General features: G+C 53.4%; 1 protein-coding gene across 2 annotated transcripts in view; it reads left to right on the forward strand.

The window, feature by feature from the left end:
* The window catches only part of GNG4 (G protein subunit gamma 4), a 52,045-nt gene that overhangs the window by 20,288 nt on the left and 6,528 nt on the right, over positions 1 to 25,229 (forward strand). Inside the window, exons 2-4 of one of the 2 annotated variants that reach the window (XM_036016089.1) lie at positions 8,308 to 8,421; positions 8,577 to 8,699; positions 11,947 to 12,054. In XM_036016089.1, the coding sequence (XP_035871982.1) occupies positions 11,968 to 12,054 (87 nt within the window). In that variant the 5' untranslated portion in view covers positions 8,308 to 8,421; positions 8,577 to 8,699; positions 11,947 to 11,967. The remainder of the gene's footprint in view (positions 1 to 8,307; positions 8,422 to 8,576; positions 8,700 to 11,946; positions 12,055 to 25,229) is intronic. The other variant, XM_028531364.2, reaches the window with a different exon arrangement.

Consider the following 25,229-nt stretch of genomic DNA (forward strand, 5'->3'; position numbering starts at 1 on the left):
GTGGGTAGTGATTCTTCTCGTTTACCCGAAGCAGATGTGCCACTGGCTGGCAAGGAGCTTTCATCTCGGTCTTGACAAGGTGTCCCCAGCCTCCCTGGGTTGCTTGAGGGTCCCCCATAACTTATGCAGGGCCAGGGTGTGCGGACAGGTGCCCCTCTGGTCCTTGAGGCTGGTGGTTCTTGGTGTTCTTGGGTCCTGTCTGGGGCAGAGCACTGTCCTCAAGCCTGCCCCTGAGCCCTCTCCCTCAGGACACCACATGACCATTTGGTCTGGGGTCTTGCCAGCCCTCCATGCCTCCCCCGAGAAGGCTTTGAGTCCCCACCCCACCCCCAGCCACCTGGGTAGTGCAGAGGGCCGCTCTGATCCTGGGGGCGACTCCACTCTTCCTCCTACTTCTGGCCAAGACTTGCCTTTTCTGTTTGTTTGTTTGTTTGTTTGTTGGCTGGGACTACTAGTTGAATCATGCAGATTGGTGAGGTACGAAGGGACAGGCTTTTAGATCAATCAGTGGGCCCATTTAGTGGCATCCAGAAATGGTGTCCTTTCACTGTAGCATGCAGTTCGGAATCTCCTTAACATATGTGTACCACCCTCCTGCCAGCAGGAAATACAAGCTCTGTCCAGAAGGTATCCATCATGTAGCATGAAAAATAGAGACATTTACTGAGGAAGATACAAGATACAAGAAACGTTGCATATAGGACAATGACGCCTCAATCCCCTTCAAAGCAGGCGCCTTGGCACCTCACACAGTTCTCCCAATCACTATCAGCTGCCCCGTCGTATTTTCCTGAATCTCATCAACAGTCTGAAATCTCTTCCCTTTCAAAGGTGATTCTGGTTTGGGGAAAAGCCAGAAGTTGCAGGGCCCCAAATCTGGGAGCTGAGTCACTTGGATAATTTGATGTTGCACCAAAAAACTCTGCACGAGATGTGGTTCATGAGCGGGCACATTGTTGTGATGAAGCTGCCAATCACCAGTTGCCGACAGCTGCGGCCTTCTGGATCATCCAAATAGTTCCCACCGAGGAATGGTCAAGCTTAACGCAAAATTTGATGCAGATTCATTGCTGTACTCGCTCAGTCATTTGGAATGTGACGGCCACGCAGTGCACCTGCTCACTCAATGACATCTGCTGCCCCCGCTGACTAGTACAGTGAAGTCGTCATTGTTCACACGTGTGCCTTCCAGTCCACTCCCCTTGGCTGCCAGGTTACATTGATGTTGCACAAACCATTGTAGTTATATCAACCACAGCTGGACTTTTCTGCATCAGCTGTGAAGCCAGCAGGAAGGCTCCACGTGTGCTTGCTTGTCTCATTGGTGTCAGTTCTCGGTTCACATGCGAGCACTGAGAATGGAGCACAGGAAGAATTCGGTGTATAAATGTGAAGGCCAAGTGCATTCATTTCCTGGGGCTGCAGTAGCAAACGACCATAAGCTGGATGCTTTAAAACAAAAATAAAACCAATTTATTCTCTCTCGGTTCTGGAGGCCAGATGTCCAAACCAGCATGTCAACACAGCCGCCTCCCTCTGAAGAAGTTTCTGGTGGCTCCAGGTGTTTTTGGCTGGTGGCTATTTAACGCCAAACCCGGCCTCCATCTGCACGTGGCCAAAGCATGTATTTGCTCTGCCCTGAATTCTTCCCCACTCAGCTCAGGGTTCTGGAAGCAAAAGTCATAAAGACTTGGACCTTGTCTGTTACTAGCACGCCACACCTGTCCCTCTGTGAGTGGGGGGGTAGAGGGATTGGACGGGTCCTCAGAGGATTTTTAGGGCAGTGAAATTACTCCCAGAGAGCAAAGGCAAGGGGAAATAAATTACATGCACACACCTCTGTCTCACATACACACACACACACGCATGCACGTCACACATCCCTCACACACACTTCTCTCTCTCCCTCTCTCTCTCAAACACACACACACAATGTAAAGTAAAATCCTGATACTTTGGCACAAAATCATCTCTCTCTTTTTATGAGATCATTTATCCAGAAATGAGAAAACTAATCGCCCTTCGAAATTTTACAAAAAAATGTATTCTTCTCCAATAAAGCACCAAGCTAAAAGACGGCAGCATCCGTCCTTTTCTCAATTAAAAATTACGTGAAAGACTCAGAAGCATCATTTTTCTCTGTCCCTGCCCACTTTGTAAAAATCTCCTTTTCCATTGAAACGATGTCATGTCGTGCAAAAGGGCCTTGCGGAGACTGGCGGGGAGCACGGCGCCTTCCTGCTCTGGCCGTGCTCCGGGTGGGGAGGTCTGTCCTCTCTGCCTCACCTGTCCGAACTCGGAAGCAGGTCACTGGCCTGGTTCCACAGGTTCGCAGCTGGAGAGGGGTTTTCCCTCCGGACGAATCACCTCACCCGCACTTGATTTACACTCGATTTAGGGGAGATTTCGATGAGATTTTGGACTTGGAGTTGATGTGGACAAAGACTAACGTTTAGGCTGTTGAGATGGGTGTGAATTTACTCTTCATGTAAGAAGGACATGAATTGGAGGGGCTGAATTGTGCGCCCCATCGAATTCAGAATGTCGCCGAGTGTGACTGTGTTTGGAGACGGGCCTTTAAAGAGGCAATTATGGGGTCATGTGGCTGGGTCCTGACACACTCTGACTGGGGCCCTCAGAGGAAGGGACCAGGACACGGCCCCGCGAAGAGGGGCTCCACGTGCGGACACGGACACTGAGAGGGTGGCCACCTGCAGGGCCACAGAGAGAGGGATGGGAGGAAGCAGCCCTGCCCCCACCCGGCCGGCCAGAGCTGGGACTTCTGCACTCAGAACTGTGAGAAAATTCGTGTCCGTTGTTGGGCCGCCCAGGCTGTGGTTCCCAGTTAGGGCTGCAGCCCAAGCTGGTGTCAGTGCAGCCGGGCAGGACCAGGGACAGGCCTGGAGGAATGGGGGCCAGCTGTGTGTCAGGCGTGTGTAGCAGGTTTGGGACCCTCACCCTGCTCTGAGAGCCTGGCCTGGTCCACCACCTAGCTCTGTTTCCCTGATTTGCACCTATAACAAATTACCACAAACTTAGGGGCTTAAAACAACACAGATTCGAGTTTTGCAGTTCTGGAAGGCCTGGCCAGGCTAGATTAGGTGTTGGCGGAGTCAAGGTCCCTCCTGGAGGCTGGAAGGGAAAACCCGTTTTCTGGCCCTTTGCAGCCCCGAGGGGCCGCACCCATTCCACCCCCCCTCCGCCCCCGGGGCACTCAGATCTCTGATGCAGACCCTGCTCTCTGGCCTCGCTCCTCCGGCTTCCACTGGGCCCAGGGCACCCTCCCTACCTGCAGGTCCACTGATTCCCAGCCTGGAGTCTTAATCCCCTCGTCCCGGAACAGAACGGTGAGCACAGTGAATCAGGACGAACCTGCGCCTCACTGGGAAGCCGTCACTCTCCTGCCACGCCCTGGAAACCATGTGAGACGCCCTGGAAACCACGTGAGATGCCACGTGTCCACTGCACTGTCAGACAACGTTGCTTCTGGTAGAAATGGCTCCCTGCTGGTAAATGGCACATGACTGGGTGCAGCTTCAAAAGCACGTCAGACACCTAATGTGGACGCCGTCCTTTGCGCTTCCCCAAGTTTTGGAGACTCTTGTAAGGGACATGTCCCCGTGGGGCCTGGAAGCCACGTGGAGACGGTTCTGACCTGCTGATATGGATCTCGCCTGGCACCTTGCTACCACCTGGGGATAAGACGGCTCCCAGATGCTCTGGAGCTGCTGGAAGGACTTCCCGGGGACTCCTCCGGTGCGCTCTGGACGCCACCCTCCTGGCAGTCTGGGTGGGGCTTCACCCTCGTCCTTCCACACGCCCCGTGTCCCACTGCAGTCCGGGGGCCTGTCGACAGTCATCCGTGGCCTTGCCCTGCACTAGTTGCTTTCATCACATAGGCAGCGAGGAGCCGCCTTAGTCTGCTTGAGTCACCAAAATGGGATGCCACAGGCTTAAACAACAGAAATTTATTCCTCACGGTTCTACAGGCCTGGGGTCCAAACCAAAGTACTGGAAGGGGTGGCTCCCAGTGAGACCTTTTTCTGGCTTGGGGACAGCCAGCCCGCATTGGTGCTCACATGGCCTTTCCTCGGCGCAGGGGGCAGGGTGGGGACCTGTGGGGGGGGATCCTGTGTCTCTTCCTCTTCTTATTGGACACCAGTCCATTGTGGTCAGGGCCCACCCTTGTGACCTCATTAATCTAATTACTCGTCCAAGTCCTGTTTCCCAAAACAGTCCCACTGGGGCTTGATGGGGAGGAGTTTAGCCCATAACAGGAGCCACTGGTTACATTTGTAAACACCACACATTTTAACACCTTTTCACACACAGTCAACGCTCGGATCTGTTAGCATCAGACCGACACCCGGAGTGGCTGGGTACTTCATCCGAGGTGGCCTGGGAGGTCGGGCCCCTCTCCTTGGACAGCTGGGAAGGGCCCCGGGACTTCGCAGCATTTGCCTCCGAGGCAGCAGAGACGCTTGGCTAGGGTGAGGGGAGATGCGGGTTTGGTAGGAATTTAAAACAGGAGCGTCATCTGTGTACCGTGGTCGGAGAACAGTGACGACAACGGAGAAAGACAGGCCCCAGCCTGCAGGCTCCGGGCTGGCGGTGGCGGGCCTGGGACGACCGATGAGTCACAGTCAGCCCTGATAGCAATGCGCGATAGCCCGCTGACGACCACGCCCGAGTCCAGAACCAGGCCAAGGTCAGGACCTGACACCCCACACAGTCAAAATGCATGTCCAACTCTTGACTCCCCCCAAACTTAACAAAGTTGCCCCTTGGCATCCACGGGAGGCTGGTTGCAGGACCCTCGCAGATGCCAAAATCCCCAGACGATCCAGCCTTTCTTATAGAACAGCGTGGATGCGGAACTGGGCACGCGGAGGGTCACCCGCACATTTATTGGAACAACGTTGCTTGTACGTGGACCCACACAGTTCGGACCTGTGTTGTCCAAGGACCGATGTGCACGGAGAGCTCGAGGAGCAACTTTACAGAGTTTCCAAGTTTCGTCCCACAATTTCAAAATGAAAAAGTATGACTTGCCCTGGCTGGGTGACTCAGTCGGCTGGAATGTCGTCCCGTTTACCAAAAAGGTTCAGTCCCTGGTCAAGGCACATACCTAGGCTGTGGGTTTGATTTCCAGCTGGCGTGCACACGGGAGGCAACCAATCGATGTTCCTCTTTCTCCCCCTCCATCCTTCCCTCTCTCTCCCCCCTCCATCCCTCCCTCTCTCCCTCCCCCCTCCTCTCTGTCTGAAATAAATAAACATTTCCTTGGGTGAGGATTTTTCTTTTAAGCATAGCTTCAAAGTGGAAAAGCTTGGCAGACACCACCTTAATGAATGATGTGGTGACGGTATCAGTGAGGGGACAAATTGAAGCCCCATGCCACCCGCTAGGAAACGAGAACGCAGTAATGTTCCGGGGTCTCCCTGCCCGAGAATGACACCTGAGTGTCACGAGGAAACATGACGTGGGCCCAAACTGAAGGACATTCATCCTAAGACGTGGGAACTATAGGCACCGTGTTCTGAGCTGCATCCTTTGCGGTGAAGGACATTGCTGGTAACCGGAACCGAGTCTCTGGGTTCGGTGGGCGTCACCGTCAGCGTCAACTTCCCGGCGCTGATGGTCGTGTTGTGGTTTGTGAGGGAATGTCCCCACTTGTAGGACGTGCAGAGTGCCCAGGGGAGTGGGGGTCAGTTGGCCTCTACACTCTCGGGGTTCAGGAAGAAGATGTCCGTCCTCTCCTGGCAACTTTCTGTTGACAGTTGTTTTTAAGTAAATAATGACAACAACCATAGGAAAAGGTGCTCAACATCCATTTGGCAAATGCAGATGAGAGCCACTGTGAGGTCCCACTTCAGACCGACTAGTATGACTAAAATTTGAAAAACAGAAAATAACCTGTGTGTGAGGATGGGAGCAATTGGAACCCTAATACATGGCCGGTGGGGATGTACAGAGCTTCCCAGCAGGTGCTCCAGCAAAAATACAAATACAGATACAGATACAGGTACAGATACCACAGCAGCAGAGCCCACAATAGCCAAAGGTGGAAACAGCCCCAGTGTCCATCAGGAGATGAATGGGTTAAAAATTGTGGTATATCCATACAACGGAACACTGTCCAGCCCTAAAAAGGAATGAGGTAGTGATACGTGCTACAAAGTAGATTAACCCCCAAAGCATTACGCTAAGTGAAATAAGCCAAACACAAAGATCACGTGTTGCGAATCCATTCATATGAAATGTCCAGACAGGTGAATCCACGGAGACAGACAGCAGATGGGAGGGTGCCCGGGGCTCTGTGGAGGGGTGCGGGGTGGCGTTCTGTTTGAGCTGATGGGAATGTAATGCGGGTGGGGGTGGCATTGGCGCTTGAACTGTACCGAGTGCCACTGATGGGTTATGTCAAAGTGATTTATTTTATGCCATGTGACTTTCACCTCAATACGTTTTTTAGTTCAAACATTTCAATGTGTATTTTGTACTTTAAAGCAGGAAATGACAGGGGATGAAACACAGCTGCCAGCAGCTGGCACCCTGGGAACCTGGTCCCAGAGCATGCAGCCACCTCGTCTCAGTTGCACAGCGTGGTCCGTCTGCCGGGACGGCCCTCTCCCGGCAGGACAAGGATAGGCTGCTGTGGCAGTCCCCAGCAGAGCGGGGCGCCGTGGGGTGGGGGGTGGCCCTGTGCAGGGCAGGGGAGACCCTCCAAGGCAGAGGCCCTGCTCCCAGACTGGGTTTGCCCAGCCACTGGGGCTGCACCCAGACCAGCCAAAAAGGCAGAGTGACTGCTGGTGGGATGAAGGGGTCTGGCTGCAGGGACGGCCGGCTGGCAGGCACTCGTTCTCCGTCACTAGGGCGCCGGCGTCTGACCTGGCAGCACGTGCTGTGCGGTGCATACGGTTCAGGCGATTGCAGACAGGCTGTCCCCACGGCAGCCTCTGCAGGCTGATGTGGCCCCGAGAGCAGGCTTCACGTTCTCAGGGCCTCACAAAGAACAAGAAAGGAACACATGTTTCTTGTAGAGATGGCACAGACCTGTAGTCACAGTCAGCTCCTGCAGACACCTGTGGACAGCTGCCCATTCTCTGCTGCTCACCTCAGGGGTCCGGACATCTGTCTCCGTCCTGGAGTGACCTTGAGAAAGGGCAGATTTTGTCCCGTGAGGAGACATGCCACTCTGTGCGCCTCCCCCCACACACGCAGAGAGTCCTCGCCCTCTGCTGCCACAGTGGTCAGTCCTTGTCGGGGGAATTAGGATCTCTTTCCCTTTTAGAGCCCCTCCTCCAAGCTCATGCAACCCCCATAATCCGGGGGATACCCCAGGTGTCTGCTCAGTGTGTGAAATCCTTGCGACAAACCAACATATCTTACACCTGGGGTGGAGTGGACGGTTGCTCTGGATGTTAGGAGGACTTGTCCTCCCCTTTCGTGCCGAAAGCGGTGCCATCCTGTGGGCAACCCCTCGAGCAGCATTCCAGGTGGCCCCGAGCCAGAGGTCCACCTTCTCCAGGGGGAGCCTGGCCTGTGTGTGGAGTGTCCCCAGCTCTAAGGAGACTGAGAAGCCCTCGAACTGCACCCCCTCTCAAACACGTCCTGGGGTCGAGGCCAGTGTTATCTCTGCCGTGCGAGAACAGTGTGTGTGCGGTGTTAACCAGCATTGTCTCTGAGACCAGGTGCTGCCACCGATCTTTACTTTCTTTGCTCTAATTGTCTCAATCTTCACATTTTCCACAATGGACACATCTTCTCATAATAAGAAAGAAACATCTCCCTGGCTGGTGTAGCTCAGTGGATTGAGCTCGGGCTGCGAACCAGGCATCGCAGGTTCGATTCCCAGTCAGGGCACATGCCTGGGTTGCAGGCCATGGCCCCCAGCAACCACACATTGATGTTTCTCTCTCTCTTTCCCTTTCCTCTCTAAAAAAATAAATAAATAAAATCTTTAAAAATTTTTTTTAAAAAGAATTTTTAAAAATAAATAATTACTTGCTTTTAAAAAAAGAAAGAAACATCTGTTTCTGGTTGGCAGAGTCGGCTGGAGCGGGGCGGTGCGTGGGCGGGGCGTGCAGGTGGGGGGCGGCCTGTCTGGGGAGGCCTGGGCGGCCGTGTATGTATGGCTGGGAGCCTCCCTTCCGGCCTCTCGCCCGCCTGTGCTCTGGTACGAGAGTCCTGGGCCTTCCGGGGACAGTTCCCGAGCACAAGGAGTGGGTACCATAGGAGCGGGGCCGCCGGGGGGGCACCTGGCTGGTGCCGCACCTGCCGACCCCTCTCTGGTTGTGGTTTCAGAGCCTCGGTGCAGGAGCCCGGCACCAGCCCCTCTTCTGACAACGGTCAGCTGCGGCCGCCAGCAGCCTGCCCCTGCCCCCTGCCCAGGTGTGTCACCGCGCTGCCTCTCAGCAGGTAAGGAAGTGACGACTCCTGCGTGAGAGCGTGAGAGCGTTTCCCGCCAGAGGTCAGGTGTCTTTCCAGCAGTGACACGTGGCCTGGGGTGAGGGGCTGTCCTGGTCCCTCCCCTGTGGCCTGGAGCGCACAGCGCCACTCTCCTCTTCCGCCAGCCGTCTGCGTCTCCTGCCCCCAGCCCGCAGAGCAGATGGGGCCCTTGTGGAACCTCATAATGCCCCTCATGAGATTCTGTGCCCCCCAGTGGGGCAGCAGAGGAGGGGAAGTGAGCCATCCTGGTGAGTGCGGGGCCTGGGCTGGGGAGCCAAGCTCTGTGGCCCCCTAAGCAAGAGCTGCACCCTGTTCCGGGGAGGTGGGGGGTCAACCAGCACCCAGGCCTGTCCCTCTCGTCCAAGCTGGTTGGTCCCTTCAGGCTGGGGGTGGGGTGGGGGTTCTGGGCTCACTGGTGGCCCAGGCATCTGCCGGGGGGACAGACTGAGCCCCTCTGCCGGACAAGGTGCGTGAACAGCTCGTGGAGATAAGTCTCGTTAGGGAGGGTGGCTGAGAAGGCACAGTGCCATCCAGTCCTCCAGGAAGTCTAAATGCCGTGCGGAGTGCAGTCCGATCAGCAGCCCTGGGGGGTGGGGACCCCCCCTCCCCACCGAGTGCTGCCCTGCGCTCGCGGAGCTGTGCGGCGCCAGGGACGGCCCGCCAGAGCCTCCCGCGGGCCCTGTCTGCGAGTGAGGGGCTCGGGGTGCCCAGCGGTGACAGAGCCCTCCCCCGGGCAGTGGGCTCGCCTCCCCCTCGCCTCTGTCGGCCGAACACCCGTGAGTCGAGCGAGCGGGCCAGGGTGCGTGGTCCGCCCCACCCCGATTCCTCCTGTGGGGTCGAGGTGGGCCACGGACACTCACGCGTGTACGTGGAGGGAGGCGCCACCAGGTCAGGCAGGCGTGTGCTGCCTGGACGGCCTCGGAGGGCAGGGGCACTCTTCCAGTGGAACTCAGGGGCACCTGGCCGGGCGGTTGGGGGCTTAGGGCCCTTCCTATGGGGTCACATGCTTAAAAGACTCCATTGTCTTTAGTTGTAGTCGGTGAATCCGTTTCCTCGCCCCCTGCCAGCTATCCCACTGGGTGGCCCTGCCTGCCCTGGGGGTCAGGGACCCCGTCACCTCACTCCCAAGTCGGGTGAGGAGGGGTGGCCAGGCGGGGAGGGGCGCGGGGGACTTCAGTGACTGGGCCTTCCTGGAAAAGCGGGGGGTGGGGCCTGGCCTCCAAGGCGCCTCCAGGAGCAAAGTCAGGTGATTTGGAGCCTGGCCGCTCTGTGTGGGCCTCGGGCAGCCGCAATGGGGACCAGTCAGAAGTGTGCCCTGGGACCAGAGTCCAGCCCCTCCGTCGGGGTGGGCACAGCATCAGGGACCCCCGGAAAGTTCAAAATCGTCTGATCTGGAGAGCCCTGAGGGTACTTGGGATGCTCGGCAAGATGATCTGGTGACATGAGGGCGCCCGAGTCATGTGGGTCTCCACCCCTGGTACATGCCGGAATCACCCTGGGAGCATGACCTGCAGATGCCACAGATGCCGCCCTGAGGGTCATGGGCCGGGTCCCGGCGCTTGCGCTGCAAGAGACCGTGCATGTGGAGGGAGAGCGGGAACACCCGTGACACAGCGTGTGGCCACTGCTGGCCACAAGAGTGGCGTCACAAACGGGTTGGCGAGCTGAGGGCAGCAAGGGGAAGGGGGTGGAGGCAGGTGGGGTGGGGCAAGCCCTTAGCGCCTGGTGTCAGGTGCTCCGCATCCCCGTGGTTAGCTCCCTCTGGGCCTTTCATGGCCTCACCAGTTTCTGCTCCGCCTCCTTCCTGGGCAGTGGCAGCGGGAGCCAGGGCAGGAGGGCCTTCTACTTCGTGGGTGATGGTGGTTTTAAGGTGAAGAAGATCTAAATGTGCTGAGGGGGAGGCACCGGGAACCAGGACGTCGAGGGGAAAGTGGGGTGAGAGGCAGAGCCACCAGGAGGGGCCAGTGTCGTCCCCACCCCCCATCCCCGTGTGAAGAATGGGCCCCGGGCAAGGGCGATTCCAGCGGCGCCTGGCCGGCTGCCAGGAACATAGAGTCTCAGGGAGAAGCAGAGCCCCCAGACCCCACCCCATGCGGGACTCTGCGTCAGCATCTCCTGAGTGTCCTGACCTGGCCCCGGGGCCAGTCCCCAGCGGTCAGCAGGACCAGACTCAGTCAGGCAGCCCAGGCCGGAGCCTGTCCCCTCGTGCCTCTGCCAGGGACAAGCCCTTGCCTGCCTGTCCCCGGCACAGGTCCCTGTGCGTCCCCTCGGTGAGGGCTGCTCCCGAGCTCTGGCCCAGCTGCAGGGAGACAGGCCCGGAGAGGGTGGCGTCTCAGCCCCTGGAGCAGCCGGTGGCCCTGCTGGCTGGGACAGTGGTTGGGAGCAGCGGTGGGTGGCCGGCAGCAGCCCCCGCTGCAAGGGAATGGCCGCTGAGCTGAGTGTGCATGGGGTGCGGTGGGGACAAGGGCTGAGGAGGCCCTGCCTAGGAGGCCGTCTGTCCACTTAGTGGGAGCGAGGTCGGTGTGCAGGGTGCGAGGTCAGAGGTGGTGGGAAACAATGGAGGCTGAAGACTTAGCCCGTCAGGAGGAGCAGGGGGGGACCTGGGACGGGGCAGGTGGCCCGGTCACTCTGGGGACCCGAGAAGGCTGCCCTGTGACTGGCCGATGGCGCCAGCCCCAGCACGGGCCACACATAGCGTCCTTCCTTGTGAGTGGAGCCGGCATGGAGCCGGATGGCCCATGTCAGGTTCTGGGGACAAAGGCAAGAAGACAGGTCCTGGGAGTGAGTGACAGCAGTGCCAGTCCTGTCAGTTAGGCAGTCCGTGTGAGCAACCAGAGTGCATGAATGCTGTAATTGAGGCGACAGCATGGAGGGACACGGTGCTTCCAAGCCGAAGAAGAGGGTCCGAGGCTGTAGTCAGGGGGCGATGGCAGAGCCGGGACATGGTCTGGAGGGGACACAGCGGTGGGGACGAGGGCAGGAGAGGCTAACAGAGGAAGTGAGACAGATGAGAGTTGGGGAGTTTCACTCGCAGGGGCTGGGGCCCCACCCCCACCACCACCCCCACCCGGACACAAAAGGGAGCTCAGCTGGCGGGATGTTCTGCAGGTCCTCCTCCTGGGTGTTGGGGGGGGCGGTGCTGGAAGCAATGTGTTTTGCTAACTTCGTGGACTGCTAGGGGAATGAATGGCTTGTTACAATACTAAGAAAGAATCGAACTCTATAAATGTCAAGGTATTACTTCCGGTCGTGGGGGCAGCAAAGTGACTGGACCGTCTGGGACCTGCTACTCCCTGTCCCCGGGCTGAGAGTGTTTGCACACACAAGCATCATCACCCTGGGGTGGGCGGCACTCCCCTTGTCACCCAGGGCCTGTGCTCCGGAACGCTCCGGCGGGACAGACCTGCGGTGGGTGACAGGCGGGAGACGCTGAGGAGGGCTGTGCCTCGGCTTTGGGGAGGCAGCACCTGCAACCCTGTGTCCCGGCTGTTTCAGGGCCGCGGGCCGGAAGAAGGCATGTCCAACAACAGCACCGCCAGCATCTCGCAGGCCCGCAAGGCCGTAGAGCAGCTCAAAATGGAAGCATGCATGGACCGCGTCAAGGTAAGTCCCTCCAGCCGCCCCTCTGCCCACATGGCCCTCCGCGTCCACGGTCCCCCAGCAGAGCACCCACCCAAGCTTGGCAGCCAAGCGTGCCCCCGGGCCCAGGGGGTGCACAGCACACACACGAGCACCATGAGGAGCCTCCAGAAGTGAGCTCAGTCCCCACAGCTCCATCGAGCTGTGCGGTTAGCGAGAAGGAGCTCCGCGGTGAGATCAGCCGTGGTTTTCCTGCGAGACCCAGCCCTTCTGGGGTTAGACAGCTCCGGATGTTGTGACGGGGCACTTTGGGGAGGGAAGCTTTGAGCCATGTACTGTGCTGGTCCAATGTTCCTTCGGGGAACGTGCAGGAAGGCGCCGGCCGCCTCCAGCCGCCTCCGGCCCTGTTCATCTTGCTGGTGAGTGTAGGGCCCTCCTGCTGGGAGGGCTGAAGCCTGCTGAAGCCACCTCGTCTCCAGATGCCACATGGAAGCAGGCAGGAGGCTCTGAAACGCTGGGTATTCTCCTTGACTGTGATGGGATTAGAGCCCGTCGCCAGCAAGCCCAAGTCCCCGTTTCTGTGTCTGTGGGCACAAAACCGGGGCTGCCCAGGCATCTGAGGCTCACACCACACAGAGTCCCGGGGACAGTGGGCAGCTCCTGAGGCCTCCGTGGGCAGGGCGGGCAGTCCCTCCAGCAGGTCCCTCACCGAGACCTGCCCTCACGCTCCAGTAACAGCCAGAGAGCCCACTCCTGCCGTCGTAGGACAGTCACTGCCTCCCTCCCCCCCTCCGTAGGACAGTCACTGCCTCCCCCCCTCCCCCGGGGACTTGCACACTGTCCCAGGAGGCAGGAGGCTTGCAGGGAAAGTGACGCAATCTCAGAGGAGTCAAGGAAGGGACGCAGTGTGATCCAATCTTGTGGGGCCCTCACCATGGTCCATCCCCAGAACTCCTCATTGTTCTGCACAAACTCTTCTCACTGAACAGGAGCTCCCCGGCCCCTCCCCAGCCCCTGGTGACCTCTGCTGTGCTGCCTGTCTCTGTGGATTTGCCTGTTCCAGGGCCCTCCTTCGTCTAAGTGGCATCGTGCAGTATCTGTCCTGTGTGTCTGCCTTATTCCACTTGCTGTGTGTCTTCAAGACTCACCCAGGTCACCAGGACTTCATTCCTTCTACGGCTGAATACTGTTCCATTGAGTAGATACCCCACATTCCTTTCATCTGTCCATCCAACGATGGGCATTGGCTTGTTCTCACCTTCTGGCCATTGTGAACGGTGCGGCTGTGAACACGGGTGTGCAAGGGTTTGCGGCCCCGCTTTCCACTCTCTGGGGTGTGGCCCAGCCACGGAACTGCTGGGTCAGGCGGGAAGTCCACCTTCAGCTTTCTGAGGACCCGCCACACGGGTTCCCATGGAGGCCACAGCACTCCACTCCCCCCGCAGCGATGGGCGAGGGTTTGTTTCCGCACGTCTGCACCAAGATTTGTAAACTGACTCTTGGGCTTGACGCTCACCCACGGTTTTAGGCGCCAGACGCGCCTCGCTTCAGGGCCCTCTGACTTAGGTGGGGAATCTGCGTGGTGTGAATCTTGGCAGGAATAAATGGAGCGTGTTGGTGCCAACTAGCCAGGCAAAAAAGACGGGTAGCAGGAAGACAGGGAGCTGTCAAGGACGCCCCACATTGACCTTGCTAAGGACCTCAAGGAGGCGAGTTGGTGGCCAGGGAATTGCAGAACCAGGGTTTCTGGGTGGGTGGGAGGTCACTGCAGGAGAGGAAGAGGAAGGGAGCCTGGACAGTAGGTGGCAGGGGGAAGCCGCACCAAGGAGGGGAGGAGCTGTTTGCGCTCTGACCGAGTGTCAGGTCCAGATGAAGGGAGAGGACAGGCTGACTGTGTGGGAGCCCTGCAGAGGGGTCCTGGGCCCTGGGGGTGGCACCAAGCTGCAGGGGAACGGCTGGAGGCCAGGGAGAAATCAGCACCATGAGTCCCACAGAGCTGGCTCCCAGGTGGAAGCGCCACAGGTGGGGCCCGGAGGACAGCCCCGTGAGAGCAGGTGTCCGCACAGAAGCAGAACGGGCCCCACGGGCGGCCGGCTCCTTGAGGCCAACTGCAGGGTCGCCTCTGAGCTCTGTGGTTTAGGGAGCCGGGAGGAGGGCCTAGAGGGGGGAGCAGGGGGGGGGTGGCGCGGGGGGGGGGGGAGCGAGGAAAGAGGGAAGGAAGGCAGGCAGGACAGCAGGTGTTCTCAGTTCATGAGAATGGAAAGGAGGTCTGTGAACGCAGAGAGGGGAAAGATAATTGTATTAGGCAGTTGTTTGGGCTGAAAGATAATAAAAATTAACACTGTGAACTCAAAGAGGTCTGGGCAGTTCATGGAGGAAAACTGTAGCCTAAATACCTACGATTACCCTGAGGTTCTGTTCATCCCCCCAAAATGTCATTTACACAAAAGCACCAGTGCCGGTGTAGACTTCGTTCCCGATTCTGTGTGGGCGTAGAAGGGAGGGACCCTTTGCAGTACGTGACCCACGGCCAGCCCTGCCCCGTCCCCCGCAACCGCAGCCAAGCCCAGAGACCCTCCACACACAGCCTCCGCAGCCTTCCTGCCCCCACCCTCGTCCACTGATGTTCGGGTACCTGCCCCCACCCAGCCTTCTCCCCAGGGGCCCACCTGCTCCCCTGGCAAACACAGGCCTCTTCTCCACCCTGCCTAGAAGCCCACCAGGCGTCCCCCCGCAAAGGTGGGTGCTCCCTTTTGAGAACCAGTGGCAGCTGCTAAGAAGTGTGAATGTTCTCTGTGTTGTCATACACACAAGAGAGACCCAGCAAAGAACCCGTGTGGCTTCCCAAAAGCAAAAGCCTAGCAAAGAGTGCTCAGGGTCCTGAAAAAGGGAATTAAGAGTACATGAAAGACGACTGTTTCAGAAACTCTTCTGGTCCTCGGGGAAAGAACGCCCGCCCGCACAGCCTCACTCTCTTCCTTCCTCCCCGGGGACTCCAGCAGTGTGCCGTTCTGTCGGGGTGAGGGAGGTGTACGTGACACCGATCACCGAGTGGAGAGAATCTGTGTAACAGTCACAGCAGGTACAGCCGAGCAGCGCACAGGAGGCTCCAGGAGACGTGGGGCTCAGCACGGGCCTGTGTGGCCTGGGGGGAGTTGAGCTGCAGAGAAGGCGCCCCCCAGGGGAGGCACAGGGTGGGTGCAGGCGGGGACACGGGCTCCAGCAGGGCCTCCGGGAGCTGCTGCCTCTCCGTGGGGAACCCCGTAGGGCGCCTGGCTCCCCTGCCCCAGAGGAAAGGGGAAGGCCGGGTTGGGTCAGTCCCACCACGTGTGAGCTCTGGATGCGGACGGACACCTTCGGCAAACCAGGAGCTCTCAGCCAGGGACCCGGAAACAGCGGGCGGACTTGCCGGGGCCGGGAACTGGCCGAGCCACGGCCGGAACGTCTGTGGGATGCGCGCCCCTTCCCTAAAGAGGCCGCCATCGGGTCGAGCTGTGCCAGCACAGGCTTCGTCTGCGTCTGCTGCTTGTTGGCTGAGAGACGGAGCTGTTCCATGTCAGCCTGCATGCGGCAGACGGTGGACCTCGAACCTCGGGGGCAGGGACAGAAAGGGGTGCACTGCGGGGGAACCGCCTGGGAGGCACTGGGAAGGGAGACGGGTGCTGGCAGGCGGCCACCCCAAGCAAAGCCGTGATGTCGTGACACATGACGGCAGCCCTCCATCAAAGTTAGGAAACATTTGGAGAAAACGGTTTGAAAAAGGGAACTAACTTCATGAAAGAAAAGGAATATTCCATTTACTTTTTGACACTGAGCTTTCACGATGTGGCGCTCCAAAGAAAAGAGAATTCGTGGTCAGCGGTACTTTAGACAGGGAACCCAAGGGCCCCAAATTGGATTTATGGGTGTTCAAGGTCTGTCTCATGTATACGCTGCTTCCTCTGTGTGGGTTTCTCGGCCGTGAGCGTGAGAGGGCCTGCTGCACACGTAAGTGTGCAGCGTAGATGTGTGTCTCCAGAGGAAGCAAGGACGCCCAGCCGCCTGCCGAGGGACCCAGACAGCATAGCCTCAGGGGCTTCTGTCCTCGTTTTGAGAATAATGCTATTTCCCTGTCTGTGAAGATGGCACTTGTTTTAGAAAATTTTGGAAAACCTAGAAAAGTATAAAAAGAAAATTTAAAGGATCTGTAACCAGTACATTTTCATTTTTTTCCATGTAGCTGTTCACCTAGTCTTCTTTTTGTAAAATTGTGGTTATAATGTACATTTATTACTTTTTGCAAACGGATTCATCACTGAGCAGTATATTGTGATTATAGATCCGGGTCAGTAAATGCTCTCCTAAAATGTCATTTTTTAATGTCTCTTTACTCCATCATCTGATGTACTTACTGTACAATAATTTATTTAACGGGCCTCCTGTCCTTGGACGTTTTCGTTGTTTCCAAGTTTTCGGCATTATTTTTTTAAGTGCTACAGTGAACACACCAGTAGATAAAACGTGCACTAGTCTGACTGTTCCTTCCGGTAAATGTCTACAGACCACGAGTTGCCGGGTTAAACGAGGTGTTACGTTCTGAAGCATTTGAATCGTGACCAAGTTTCTCTGTGAAAAGAGATACCAGCTCATTCTCTCATCAGCAGTGTGGCATCTCTGTCCCCCCCAACTCTTCCCAGTGCCGTTCCTCGAGCCGTTCCAATTTGACAGAGAATAGGTGATAATAACAGTAACAAGAATGAGCAACATTTATGGAGCGCTTACTATCTGCTGTTCTGAAAACTTTGTATTGAACTTGCTCCGTTCCCACAACCGTTCTGTGAGGAGCTGCTACTAACAGTCCCACTGTACAGAGGAGGGAACTGAGGCCCGCAGAGGTTAAGTAACTTGCCCAAGACCAGGCAGCTGGAAAGGGGTGGTGGCCCAGGGACAGGGGACCAGGGCGTCTGCTCCTGACACTGTGCTCTTACCTTTCTGGCACACCTGTTCTTGATTGCTGACACCTCATCATTTTAACATGTATTTCATGGACTCACTGTGGCTAACTTCATATATTAAATTTTCCTTTTACAAATTGCCTGTTCCTACCCTTGGCCCAGTTTTCAATTGTGGTTCTTTTTTTTATAATTTTTAAAAATTTTCTTCTTTTTAAGTATTTTTAATCGATTATGCTATTACAGTTTTCCCAGTTTTCTCCCTTTATCCCCCTTCCACCCTGCCCACCCCAGCCCTCCCGCATTCTGCCCCCTTAGTTCGTGTCCATGGGTTGTACATATAAGTTGTTTGAGTCCTCTGTTTCCTATACCTTTTTTTATCTCTCCCCATCTATTTTATGCCTACTAATGATGCTTCTTCTTCCCTGTACCTTTTCCCCCATATTCCTCCCTTCCCCCTCCCCACCGAACTCCCTCCATGTGATGTCCATTTCTTTGATTCTGTTCCTGTTCTGGTTGTTTGCTTAGTTTTTGTTTTCAATTGTTTTTCTTTTCTTTTAGGTTCATTTGTTGATAGTTGTGAGTTTGTTGTCATTTTATTGTTCATATTTTATCTTCTTTTTCTTAGATAAGTCCCTTTAACATTTCATATAATAAGGGCTTGGTGATGATGAACTCCTTTAACTCAACCTTACCTGGGAAGTACTTCATCTGCCCTTCCATTCTAAATGAAAGCTTTGCTGAATGGAGTCATCTTGGATGTAGGTTCTTGCCTTTCATGACTTGGAATACTTCTTGCCAGCCCCTTCTTGCCTGTAAGATTTCTTTTGAGAAATCAGCTGATAGCCCTGTGGGAACTCCTTTGTAGGTAAGTGTCTCCTTTTCTCTTGCTGCTTTTAGGATTTTCTCTTTGTCTTTAATCTTAGGTAACTTAATGATGATGTACCCTGGTGTGTTCCTCTTTGGGTCCAACTTCTTAGGGGCTCTCCGAGCTTCCTGGACTTCCTGGAAGTCTGCTTCCTTTGCCAGACTGGGGAAGTTTTCCTTCATTATTTGGTCAAATAAGTTTTCAATTGCTTGCTGTTGCTCTTCTCCTTCTGGTACCCCTATAATTTGAATATTGGAACATTTCAGGTTGTTCCAGAGAATCCTCAGCCTCTCTTCAGTTTTTTGGATTCTTGTTTCTACATTCTGATCTGGTTGGATGTTTATTTCTTCCTTTTGCTCCAAATCATTGCTTTGAATCCTGGTTTCCTTCTTGTCACCGTTGGTTCCCTGAATATTTTGCTTTATTTCCTTTTGGGTATCTTTCACTTATTCTTTCATTTTTCGACCAAGCTCAATCAGTTCTGTGAGCATTTTGGTTACCAGGGCTTTAAGTTCTCCACGAGATAGGTTGGCTATCTCTTCCTCGCTTAGTTCTGAGGTTTTGCTCTGTTCTTTCATTTGGGCCATATTTCTTTGTCTTGGCACAGCTGATAGGTTGTAAGGAAGCTGGGCCTTAGGTATTCGCCAGGGCGGGGCAACCCTCTTTGCTGGGAATCTCGACTGGCATCTGATGCACCCCAGCTCAGCGAGAGCAGCGTGTTAACAAATGTCGCTGGGAATTGCTGGTGCTTTGGGAAATAAAGCCGCAGCTGTCACTAATTGTACCCAGATAAATTTCAGGTGGGTTCTATTAGTCCCTTCGAGCTGCCACAACAGAAGACCAGACTGTGTGGCTTAAACAACAGAAATTGATTTTCTCACGGTTCTGGAGGCTGGAAGTCCAAGATCCATGTACCCGCAGGGCTGACGTCTGCTGCTGAGCCCTGTCGCCTGTGGGTGCAGATAGCTGCCTTCTCCCTGCCTGTCCTCCATGCTCACCCCGAGAGAGAGCTGTCTGGTGTTTATTCCTCTTGGAAACATGTCCGACCAGATTAGGGCCCTACCCTTCTGGCCTCACTTAACCTTTATTCTCCCCCTCTGAAGGCACTATCTTCAAATAAGTCACTTTGCAGATTGTGGCTTTCACATCTGAGTTTGGGGGGAATAAATCCAGTCCATAGCTTGCATTAAAGATTTAAATATAGTAAAACCATAAAAGTACTAGGAAAGCAGAAGCAAATGTTTTATAATACGAACATGGAAAGGCCAAAATGTATCACAAAATCTAGTTCATAAAGTAAAAGTATTGCATGTAAAATTTTTTATGTGGTAAAAATTTCCCAATCAATAAAGTAAAAAACCCAAATTATCATGGAAAACAAAGGGTTAACATTGAAAAAGGACAAAATCAGGGAGGTGTGCGGTTCTGATGGATGACTGGCAAGCGATTGAAAGGGCAGTGGGGAGGGGAGGAAGTTCTGGGAAGGGATGTAATTAAGACGATGAATGACGTTAAGGTCAAAAGAATGACATTTCTAAAAGAGAATAAATAAAAACCCTGCCCTTTGACCCAGCCGGAAGTCCAGAGCCGTACCTCTAGGTCTGCCATCCAGCGTGCGTGGTCCAGCTTCGTGGCCGCCCTTCCTGGCCCCGGCTTCCCCCAGTTTGCAGTTCCATTTAACCCTTCCCTTCATTTCCATGTCCTTTCTAAAGGAATGTTCATCCTTTAGAAATCAATCGATTCAGGTGATGACTTTCTACAATCAAACTTAGAAATAAATTCAAAGAAAAGGGAATACGAATGAACAAGTCTAGAACAGCTATCAGATAAAAGGAGGAAAATCTTGTCATTGAATCAAAGGTGCATTTGGAAAACAAAACAGCCCCCCACTTCGAGGGGCTGTTTGGTTGGGGCACTGTGGGCCCCCCATCGCCCTGATAATTCCTGAGAAACTTCCTCTTTCTGTTTCCCAAACGTCCTTTCAGCCCTGCCAGGGAGCAGCCAAGTGGATAATGACATGATGACACGCCAGCACACGTGTATGTAACTGCGTCCACAAAGTCACTTCGCCACAGGCCAGCAGCTATGGCTCCTCCCGGGAGCTGGTCTCCCCCAGGTGCCCAGCTCCTTTGTGCTGAGGGCAGCTCAGCCAGGGTCATTGTCCCCTGACTCCAGCCCGTGCTTCCCTCCCAACAACGCCACTGACTTTCTAGAGCCCTGCCGAGCTAGATCCTACTGGTTATGTTCACCTTTCACCTCTAAGTCCCATCTTTCACCTCTAACTAAGTCTCTCGAGCGACTCACTAGCTTCAAGCACCAAATAAATTGCTCTTTGGGGGAACATGTACAGTGACAGAATTTCAGCTTCCTTTGTGGAGGACTGGGATACATCAGAACAGAGAGGTGGTCAGAGGCAGGTGGGACACGCATCGGCCTTCTGAAGGGTTTGCTTAAGTCAGGGTCCAGGTTGGACCTGGGTCGTTCTAAACAAGCTCAGTGAGGGCCAGTCTCTCCTGGTGGCGAAGGCTCTTACATGGGGTGGCTTGGGAATATTAAAACTCTTTCAAGCATCTTAGATTTACCTCCCAGTGTACAGTCAACTTTTTTTTTCTTTTTTTCTTTTTTTTTCTTTTTTTTTAATATATTTTATTGATTATGCTATTACAGTTGTCCCATTTCCCCCTTCTCTCCCCTCCACCCTGTACCCCCCTCCCACCCACATTTCCCCCTTTAGTTCATGTACATGTGTCATACTTATGAGTTCTTTAGTTTCTACATTTCCCATACTATTCTTGCCCTCCCCCTATCTATTTTCAACCTACATTCTATGCTACTTATTCTCTATACCTTTTCCCCCTCTCTCCTCCTCCCACCCCCCTGCTGCTAACCCTCCATGTGCCCTCCATTTCTGTGGTTCTGTTCCTGTTCTAATTGTTTACTTAGTTTCTTTTGGTTTTGCTTTAGGTGTGGTTGTTAATATTTGTGAGTTTGCTGTCCTTTTACTATACATGTCTTTTCTTTATCTTCTTTTCTTAGATAAGTCCCTTTAGCATTTCATAAAATAAGGGCTTGGTGATGATGAACTCCTTTAACTTGACCTTATCTGAGAAGCACTTTATCTGCGCTTCCATTCTAAATGAGAGCTTTGCTAGATAGAGCAATCTGGGATGTAGGTCCTTGTCTTTCATGACTTGGAATATTTCTTTCCAGCCCCTTCTTGCCTATAAGGTCTCTTTGGAGAAATCAGCTGACAGTCTGATGGGAACTCCTTTGTAGGTGACTGTCCCCTTATCTCTTGCTGCTTCTAGGATTCTCTCCTTCGTTTTGACCTTGGCTAATGTAATTATGATGTGCCTTGGTGTGTTTCTTCTTGGGTCCAACTTCTTTGGGGCTCTCTGAGCTTCTTGGATTTCTTGGAAGACTGTTCCCTTTGCCAGATTGGGGAAGTTCTCCTTTATTATTTGTTCAAATACGTGCTCAATCTGTTGCTTTTCCCCTTCCGATTCTGGTACCCCTATAATTCGGATATTGGAACGTTTAAAGGTGTCTTGGATGCTCTTAATCTTTTCCTCAATTTTTTGAATTCTTATTTCATCATGCTTTCCTGCTTGGTTGATTGTATCTTCCTTCTGGTCCACTGTATTATTTTGAGACTCATATTCCTTCCTTTCACTATTGGCTCTCCTCCGCGTGTCTTCCTGCATCTGTTTTATGGTAATCTGCATTCTTTCATCTAAATTTCGTCCAGAATCAACCAGTTCCGTGAGCTTTCTGATCACCAGTGTTTTGAACTGCGCATCTGATAGATTGGCTAATTCTTGGTCTCTCAAAAGGATGAGTCCTGGCGGACTGATCTGCTCTGTTGAAAACATATTTTTTTTTCCCCTGTCTCTCCTTTTATTTTCCAGTCTGGTTGCTCTTGTTACGGTGGGGGGCGGAGCCTTAGGTGCTCACCGGGGCTGAGCACCCCGGTCGCTAGATTGTGACGTTATATGTGGGGGCGGGGTGGGAGCGGGAGCGGGGCGGGAGAAAACAATGGCGGTAGTTCCGTTCCCCTGGACTCAGACCCTTTTCTGGGCTTCTGGGCCGCGAGTTCTGCCCTGGTCCACAATCACTGCCCCTCTGGGTCTGCCAGCCGCAGCTTGCGTACTCAGGGATCACCGCTGCCTTCTTGAGCCCCCGGATGGCTTTTGCGCCGATTTCGCGCCAAACCTTCCCCCGACCTCCGCGCGCCGTGGACCCAGCCCCGCGCCCGCGGGCTCGTCTTCTCCTACCAGTCCGGATGAACGCATCTACTTCAACTTCTTGGCTGCCCGACTTCCATTCAAATAAATCCTCTGCCGGATCTGGGTGTTATTCTGATAGTAAATTATTGTTGTAAATTATTGGTTTTCTAATCTTGGTTGTACGAGGAGATACGGTGTGTCCACCTATTCCTCCATCTTGCCGGAAGTCAACTTTTTTTTTTCTTTTAAAGAGAGAGGGGAAGGGAGGAAAAGAAACATCGATGTGAGAGAGAGATATGGATCAGTTGCCTCTCACACATGCCCCAACCAGGGACTGAACCCCCAACCTAGACACGTGTCCTGACCAGGAATCAAGCCAGCGAGCTTTCGCTTTGTGGGAGGACAGCCACCAACTGAGCCACTGTGGTCAAGGCTGCAATCAACTGTTGATGTGAAAAAAAAAAACCTTTGTGCTGATGATAGTAAACAGTAGAGAATCCATTACTTTGGACATTTGACTTTAGAACTCATTCAGAGGGGGACTCCCTGTTAAAATGCTCCCTTTTCATATATATCCCCATGCCCAGCTGGATGCTGCCTGTGGCCAAGGACCCACAGGCCGAGCAGTAGCCTCTGCCCAGTGGCCAGCTAGTGAGGGTTGCAGCATCGAATGGACCCGCGCAAAGCTGTTGCTGGGACCCTAGAAGCAGTGTCTTCGTCAGCTCCTGCTGCTCTGACAGAACACTCAGGCTGGGCGCTTGAACAGCAGAACTTCATTTCTCCCAGTCCTGGGGCTGCAGAGTCAGAGGTCAGGGCACCAGCAGGGTCAGGTCCTGGTGAGAGCCCTCTTCCTAGTTCATGGATAGTCAGCTGCCTTCTTTGGCGACCTCATAAGGTGGGGACAGAGAGAGATCCTCTCTCTGCTGTCTCTTCCTGGAAGGGCACCAATCCCATTCATGAGGGTGCCACTTCTGTGACCTAATCACCTCCCAAAGCACCCCCCCACCGCCAACACTGTCATCCTGGAGATCAAGGCTTCACCATTTGGAGGGGCACAAACATTCAGCACATGGCATCATAATATGGGAGTATCTAGCAATAGCCCTGGGGACTATGTTGACCTCTAACACTTCCCAATGTTAGAATAAAGAAAAGAAAATTCAAAGGATTTCCATGCAGTGCTGGCCCAGAATTTAGAGGGGAGGCACAGGCAGGGGCCACCCTGAGGGCTCCCCAGGGGAGGCCGGCAGAGGGTTTCTCCGTTGGAGGGAGCACCAGGTTTGACCTTGTCAGGACACCAGCACCTGGGGCGGCAGCCCGGCCATGCTCTCCACTGTGATCCTGCTTTGTTTCCCTGGGTGGAGAGAGCAGGCATCAGAGAGATGCTTGCGGTTGACTCCCAGTGTTGTTGAAGAGACGGGGCTGCTGAGAAGCAGGTGTGAGGCGCTGTGCTGTGGACGTGAGGGATAATGCAGTGGGTGTCGCCCCCAGAGTGGTAATTACGTCATCTGTCTTGTCAAGGAAGGTGACAATAGTAATTGCAACATTTTCTCCCGTCATCAAGGCCTGTAATTGCAGTGCTGCTACCCGGATTCTGTGCTAACTTGGGCCATTTTAATCACCGCGTTTCCAATGAAATGCAACGGTAAAATTCCACAATTGTGCCCAGGCTGCTACTTCTTTCCTTTTTTACTTTCTTTTTCTTTTTAATTTTTATTGAATTTATTGGGGCGACATTGGTTAATAAAATTACATGGGTTTCAGCGGTGTGATTCTACAATAAACCATCTGTACAGGGTCTGGCACAAATAACGCCCCTTTTATTACAAAATCTTTTATTACAAAATCATAAGCATGTAATTCTGTAGCATAACAATATCACACTCAACATTCCATATGACATTTTAGGTGAAATGTTCAAATTAAAACTCTAAATTATTACACCCATAGTATTACCCTGCCAACCACACTCAAGCAGGCGTTGCTTCTGCCGGACCCTGTGTGTTGTACTGTGTGTTCACCACCCAAAGTCTAGTCTCCTCCCCTCACCATGTATACCCCATTCCCCGCGTCTACCTCCCCCCACCCTCCTTTCCCTCTGGGCATCACCGTATGTTGTCTGTGTCTATGAGGGTTCTGTTATGTTTTATTTAATCCCTTCATTCTTTTCGCCCTCCCCTCTGACAGCTATCACTGTTTTCTGTATCCATGAGCCTGTTTCTATTTTGATTGTTCGTTTATTGTATTCATTAGATTCCACATATAAGTGAAATCATATAGCACTTGTCTTTCTCTGACTGATTATTTCACTTAGCATAATGTTCTCCAGACCCATCCATGCTGTCACAAAAGGTAAGCTTTCCTTTTTCATGGCCATGTAGTATTCCATTTTGTGAATGTACCACTGCTTTTTTATCCCCTCATCTCCTGATGGGCACTTGGGCTGCTTCTAAATCTAGGCTATTGTAAATAATGCTACAGTGGACATAGAGGTGCATGTATTCTTTCAAATGAGTGTTTCAGGCTTCTTAGGATATAATCCCAGAAGTGGAAATGCTGGGTCAAAAGGCAATTCCATTTTTAATTTTTTTAGGAAACTCCATCATATTTTCCACAGGGGCTACACCAGTCTGCATTCCTATCAACAGTGCACAAGGGTTCCCTTCTCTCCACATCCTCCCCAGCACTTGTTGTTTTTTGATTTATTGATGATAGCCATTCTGACAGGTGTGAGGTGATATCTCACTGTGATTTTAATTTGCATTTCTCTGATGATTAATGATGCTGAACATTTTTTCATGTCTACTGGCTATCTGTCCTCTTCAGAGGTGTCTATTCAGGTTGTTTGCCCATTTTTTAAATTGGATTGTTTGTCTTCCTGGTGTTGAGTTATAAAAGTTCTTTATACATTCTGGAAATCAACCTCTTATCAGATGTATCACTGATAAATGTTTTCCCATTCAATAGGTTGTCTTTTCATTTTGATGATGGTTTCTTTCCCTGTGAGGAAGCTTTTTAGTGTGATGTAGTCCTATTTGTTTATTTTTTCTTTTACTTTCCTTTCTCTAGGAGACATATCAGCAAAAATATTGCTACAAGAGATGTCTGAAGTTTTACTATCTATGTTTTCTTCTAGGATTTTAATGGTTTCATGACTTACACTTAAGTATTTTA

Source organism: Phyllostomus discolor, chromosome 15 (genome assembly GCF_004126475.2).
Source record: "Phyllostomus discolor isolate MPI-MPIP mPhyDis1 chromosome 15, mPhyDis1.pri.v3, whole genome shotgun sequence".
Lineage (NCBI taxonomy): Eukaryota > Metazoa > Chordata > Mammalia > Chiroptera > Phyllostomidae > Phyllostomus > Phyllostomus discolor.